Source organism: Trypanosoma cruzi, genomic scaffold (assembly GCF_000209065.1).
Source record: "Trypanosoma cruzi strain CL Brener 1047053516561 genomic scaffold, whole genome shotgun sequence".
NCBI lineage: Eukaryota > Euglenozoa > Kinetoplastea > Trypanosomatida > Trypanosomatidae > Trypanosoma > Trypanosoma cruzi.
In genome coordinates, this window is record NW_001849504.1 from 15,102 (window position 1) to 21,047 (window position 5,946).

Genomic DNA, 5,946 nt, shown 5'->3' on the forward strand with positions numbered 1-5,946 from the left:
GCTGCACACACTCGCCAGCGTCAAAAACCAAACCATCTATAAAATAACAGCCTCCCACCCCATGAACACAAAACAAACACAAACAAAAAATAATAACAAATAAAGCAACCATAAAAAAATTAAAAGAAAAGGCGAAGGGTGGACACAAATATGCAAACAAAAACTATTTAACATACAAAAATGTGTAAAAGAAAAAAAAAAGAATTCATAAATAATCGAAAAAGAAATTAAAGCAGAATAATCCTCTGGGCCGCTCGCCGGATCCTGAGTTTATCGATGGTAGAAAACAAACCAGATAGGAATAAGAAAGGATGAGTGGGACAAGAGTGGATTCACCACACCCTCAAAGCTTAACAGCAGGTAAGTGTATATATGTATATAAATATCATCCGTTAGCCACAATTGTGGGCCGCTCACTCTATTCGGATGGGATATGTAGATACAGACCTACGAGGCGGCAGACTTTGGGGTCCTGCAGCCACAAAACACCGCCGCGTGGTGGGAAATCAAAAAGGGGTTGGCTGTGAAGGTAAAATTAATAATAAATAAACACTTTTGTCCTACCGCCATCGGCACCCTGATTGCGTCCATCGCGGTCGTCCAATCGACCACAAGACAGAGAAAAAGTACCGCACAGAAATGACTTCGTTTTATCAGGATGCATATTCATTTAGGCAGCCAGCCCTCGTCGCAAGCATCCTGGTCACAAGCACCTATTCTTCGGCTCGTCCACACACTTCATTTACCGCCCATCACACAACACACACAATAGGAGAGGCGAAGGATCATTACACAAAGCCAAGGCAAATAAATAAACAATAATGAGAAATCGCAGCCCACACGGGGCCCTCGCACACGCACACAAACGCCCTCACGGCATTCCTCAGAAGAAGTCAAGCAGACTGGTACTCGTAAACCATCAAAAAGAAAAAAGGTGCGCGATGCCTCGACATCGGCAGCCAGCACAGGAGAGGCAGAGTGTATAGAGCATGTCCCTGGCATAAAGTGTACAGACAAACAGAAGGTGTATAGAGCGAGGCATATCAATTGGCATGGATTGTTTCTCTCTTGCATCCACTGCTAAGCGCAATCCACGCAGGAGGCAACAGCAGTCGCCTCACCGTGCAACGGAACCCATGCCGCCGCTCAGCAGAGTGGTGTCACGGCGGCGGCAGCGGCAAGCAGAAGAAGCAGCGGACAGGGACAAGCTGCTGCAGCAGCGTCATTGCCGTGGATCGGAGGCGGGGCGTCCGTCAGGTCCCTCTCCCAATCCCCGCGCCCCACCGCCGCATCATCATCGCTCCGCGGAGGGTCCACGGCGCCCTGCGCGGCATCAGCGGCATCAGGGCCCTTGGGTCCCGTGGTTGTGGCACCGCCACCGGCCCCGTCGCTGGCGGCCTCATCTCCTGCTGGTTGTCCCACAACAGACGTCACACCATCGGCGGCAACATCGTCGTTGCACGGAAGACCGCTCTTCTTCAAAGCCTCCTGCGGCGCACCCGCGGTGTCGCTGGGCGAGATCACCCCGTCGCCTGTCGGAGCATCTGGGGCGACTGCCTCTCCTCGGGCGACGGATTCTTCTGGGGTGCAGCCGAGTCGACATCCTCCGGTGGGGTGCCGCGGCCGGGATCAATGCTCTCCGCAACGGGGACGGATGCCCCCTCGCAATCCTTGTCCAGTAATTGCCGGTGGGACCGTCCTGCTCCACACCCTCTCCTCGCCGTCCCACGGAACCACCGGAAGGAGACTGCCGGCGGCGGCGGATATCGTGCACACCTGCGCGTGGCCACGGCAAGCAACGCTTCCCTCATCGTGCGGTCGAGTGGTCCACGCAATCGTCGCCCCGTCCGTGCATGGGACCCAACGGACGCCGCCCTTTTCGACCACTCTAAGACGCACCTGCATGACAAGGCACCCCAATGCCGCATGCATGGCAGCACTCAGATACGTCTCCTGCGGGTCCCTCGCATCTGTCGTGTTCGTGGGAAGCGTGTCCGGACACCACGAAGAGGGTCTATCCCCGGGCATCGCAAACAAACATTCTCCCCGCCAAATAACACCGTCAGCACCCCTCACATCCAGTGCGGGATCAATGATGGGGCAGCTGTCCATCGGGCGCTCTGCTGACATTTTATGCACACTCCCAAACACCAGCCACTGGAATACAGATCCGACGCGCAGCATTCGACGGGAACGCCCAATTCGCACAGCATGCGAAGATATTCACCCATGTTCAGTGCGGAGCAGTTCCTCTGCTGCTGCAGCGCACAACCCGAATTCCCGCACCAACGCGTCGGCTCCACCATCTCCCGCTTCACCCTCATGCAGCCCAGGACAGCCAATGCAGCCAGCGTCAGCTCCATGCAGTCGCCGGCACCCCAATCGCTGCCATCCACACATCCCTCGCGTGGCACCGCGACCGGTGCGACTCCAGCGTCCTCCCATCCCCATCGCCATCCTGCTGCTCCACGCCATCAACATCGTCGCAGTCGTGGTGCTCCCTCGCTGCCATCGCGGCAGTCGTCGAGTGCACCACCACCAACAGCGCCCCGCCACGCACACAGGCAGCATTCCTCACCATGCCGCGGCCTGCCATGTGCGGGCAGGCAAACCCGACAGCATGGGCCATCAGGTGCGCGACAATGCGGGTGGCGAGGCGTCCGTGAAACAAAGCGGCCGGACAATGTTCATGGCGCCAGCGACGGGACGGCCATCCTCCAGCGTGGCGCACCGCAGTGCCCACACACCACCCGGCGCAGCAGCCACGCACAGCACTGTGTCAGAATTGGCAGCACAGCGGAACATGCTCAGCAGGCACAGTGAACCGACCGCAAACACTGCCAGTGGCGAGTGACGGCACAACCAACGAACCCTCCAGTGGCTGCACGAGCAGACGATCCGCATGCAGTTTGACAGCAGCAGGGACAACCTCCTCGGCAACAGCGTTCCCGTGCGCAGACGACACAACACCATTCCCGCAGCCAAACGCGCCGTCCAATGCATTCGCTGTGCAACACCAGGAGAAGCCGCAGTGCCTCCTGCTGCCACACGGGTCCGTTGTTGGCGCCTTGGTGCGGACAGGCACCCATCGGTCCCTCCAAACGACGCTGCACACCTGCAACGCATCCTGCGCTCCGAGAGGCACGTCTCCCACCACACCCGGGGACGCCCACACGCCGCCGGCACGCACCGCATCGTCAAGGAAACAGGGATACGTCAGGATGACAGCAGGACACCCGCCGGCAATTCACATCGCAGGCATCATCACAAGCAGCAGCAGCAGCACTGCAGGCCGCGGGGCGACGTGGATCAACCGACGCATGGCGCATGTGGAAGAAAAAACGTAATGGCCTGACGAGGATGCAAGAGACTGACACCTCTACAAAAAGAAAGAAACGGTATGAGAACACAAAGAGGAGATTTAAACGCCCGCAGTCAATGCAAGCCACTGATAAAAAGGGTGGAATGAGTGCAATCAACCACAACACGAGCAGAGACTCAAAGAAGAAAATAAAAAACAAAAAGAAAAAGAAACAAGAAGCCGAAGCGTGGGACGACCGAAGCACACACACTCTCATTGCTCTCGTAAAGCAAAACACACACACAGGGAGAGAGAGAGGTCGCCCACTCAAAGCAATGAAAAAGTAAAAAGTAAAAAACTGTTACGGTGCTCCACCATGCAGCCAAGCAGGACGGCAGCGGTGCGTGTGGTGCAAAAGAGAGTACCAACGGGCCTGCATGGGTGTGCATTCATAAATACGTAAACAAATTATGTGTGTGCTTATTAGGCTGAGGTGAGAGCGAGAGTCCATGCAAGGGGACACACACACAGAGAGAGAAGGACGAGTGTGTGTGCGGGCGGTGCACGGCTCTCTCTCCCTCACTCTCACGCGGCCACCACCGCAGCAGCAGCCGCACACGCAACAAGAAAAAGCAGAAGAGGGGAGGTGGTGTGGGAGGCCGCGGTGCTGCCGTCACTCTCGTCAGGCGTCCTCGTGGCACTTGCTTGAGCGGAGGTGACTGTTGCTGGTGTTGGTGTTTCTGTTTCGTTCCCATTCGGCGGTTGTGACTCCTGTGGGCCTGCGTCTGTTTTTTTCGAATCATCCGTATCATTTTTCTCCGAACTGTTGTCCCGCCCCCCAGAAGGACCATCGGCAGTTGGTGTTGCTGTTGTTGGTGTTGGTGTTCCTCCCGCCGGCAACGGTGACTGCGGCGGTGGTTGTAGTTCTGTCGTCGTGCCGGGGGCTTCTGATCCACCCGGTGCCGCTGGCTTCGGCAAATCTTCCGATACCGTTGATGGTTGTGTTGCTGATGGTGATTGTTGTGTTGGCGTTGTTTCTCCTCCAGGACTTTTTAATTCTTTTGTACCTGAGTCTCCTCCCGGTCCTCTCAAATCACTTCCCTCCGAACCGCGACCCTGCCCCTCAGAAGAACCACCGGCTTTCGGTTGGCCACTCCCTTCCTCGCTCTGAGCGTTACTCGTCTTTAAGGCAGTTTCTTCGAGTTTACTTGGATCTCCTTTTTCATTGCAAAAAGAGAAGTTGAGCCTGCAGTATGTGCCGTTTGCTCCATAATAATATTTATGCAACGTATCATTAAAATCCCACGCGTAGCCACCGCCGGCACCGCACCACAGCGCGCAGAGGGCACACACCAGCAGCACACGGCCAGTCATCATCATCGCCATCACTCCTGTCACCTGCGTGTAGCTTTAAGCACAAACTAACAACACGTCAACGCAGAGCGGAAGCAAAAGGAGAGACACGGCCGCTACAACACGCACAGCCACCGCACAGTCACAAATGGCAGCAGCCCAACAGCGGCAGCGCACACACACCATGAGACAGTTGAAACCAGCGAAGGGGAAAAACACACAACGCCCCGCAGCAAGTAAGCAGAAAAATACACACAAAACGATTAGAAACAAAACACAGGTAAAAGAACAGCAATGAAGTAAAACATAAAAACACAAAACAAAGGACTGCACAGTATGGCTTCAGCGCGCACGCACCCATCCTCAAATGTGATTCCACGCAAACAGTTGTGTGCGTGCCATGCATATGAGTGTGTCTGGGATGCGTTCAACGTGACGGATGCGGGGAGCGGCAAGGAGCACACGGCATGGCAGCGAATGCAAATAAAAACAGTAAAACACAGTCATCATTTTTTTCGTATTTATTACTTAGGAAAACAATAGACGCGCACAAGTCCCCGCGGCTGAGTGCTGGCACGCACAGCCCACACAGAATTCTCAGCCCAGAGCGGCGTACGCAAGCGCAGCCAGAGCGAGCAGCAGCGGGGCATGCAGACGGGTGTCATGGAAGCAGGCGTCACTTCCCACAGTGCTCTCCAGCGCGTTCCTTGGAGGCGCAGAGGAAAGTGGAGCCAGCATGCCTGGCGCCGTAGAATTTCCCTCGCTGGTGGCCGTGTCGGTGGTGCTGGTATTGTCGTCGTGCGTCACCGCGGCAGCAGACGGCGGGGTGCCGTTGGGAGTCCCCTCCGCTGCGGAGTTTTCACCCGGACCGCTGGCAGCAGCCTGGCCGCCTGGGGATGGGGATGTTGGCTCAGCGTCACCCCCTGCTGGTGTGCTCCGCGTGGCACCTGATGCGGCTGCCGTCCCTGGCTCTGGCGAACCGTCGCCCGTAACGCCTTGGTTTCCTGCCGCCGGCAACTGTGACTGCAGCTGCTGCGCCGATTGTGGTTCTGTTGTCACACCAGAGGTCGCTGGTTCACCGGGTTCCGCTGACCTCGGCAAATTTATCGGCCCTGTTGGTGCTAGTGGCAGTGGTGACGGAGGCGCTCCTCCCTGCTGGTTTAATTCCTCTGCTTTACCTTCATCTTCCTTCGGACGACCCGAGCCACTTCCCTCCGAGCCGTGGGCCAGCCTCCCAGCAGAACAATCGTCACTCGGTTCACCACTTCCTTCCCCTCCCAGGCCAGCAATTG

General features: G+C 56.6%; 2 protein-coding genes and 1 pseudogene across 2 annotated transcripts, besides 3 other annotated features; all 3 read right to left on the reverse strand.

The window, feature by feature from the left end:
* Positions 1 to 5,946: a sequence feature (areas not merged during assembly with more than two copies in the genome that could not be assigned to a particular haplotype).
* Positions 65 to 164: a sequence feature (A-rich).
* Positions 237 to 715: a mobile genetic element.
* Tc00.1047053509975.15 lies at positions 1,630 to 3,003 on the reverse strand (annotated as a pseudogene).
* Positions 3,887 to 4,687, reverse strand: Tc00.1047053509975.30 (mucin-associated surface protein (MASP), putative; the record flags this gene model as incomplete). The annotated part of the gene is made up of 1 exon (XM_799346.1): positions 3,887 to 4,687. The coding sequence occupies one exon, from the start codon at positions 4,685 to 4,687 to the stop codon at positions 3,887 to 3,889; it is 801 nt and encodes a 266-aa protein (XP_804439.1).
* Tc00.1047053509975.41 (mucin TcMUC, putative) lies at positions 5,252 to 5,946 on the reverse strand (the record flags this gene model as incomplete). Its single annotated transcript, XM_799347.1, has 1 exon — positions 5,252 to 5,946. A coding segment is annotated over one exon (695 nt), but the record flags the coding sequence as incomplete, so codon positions are not given.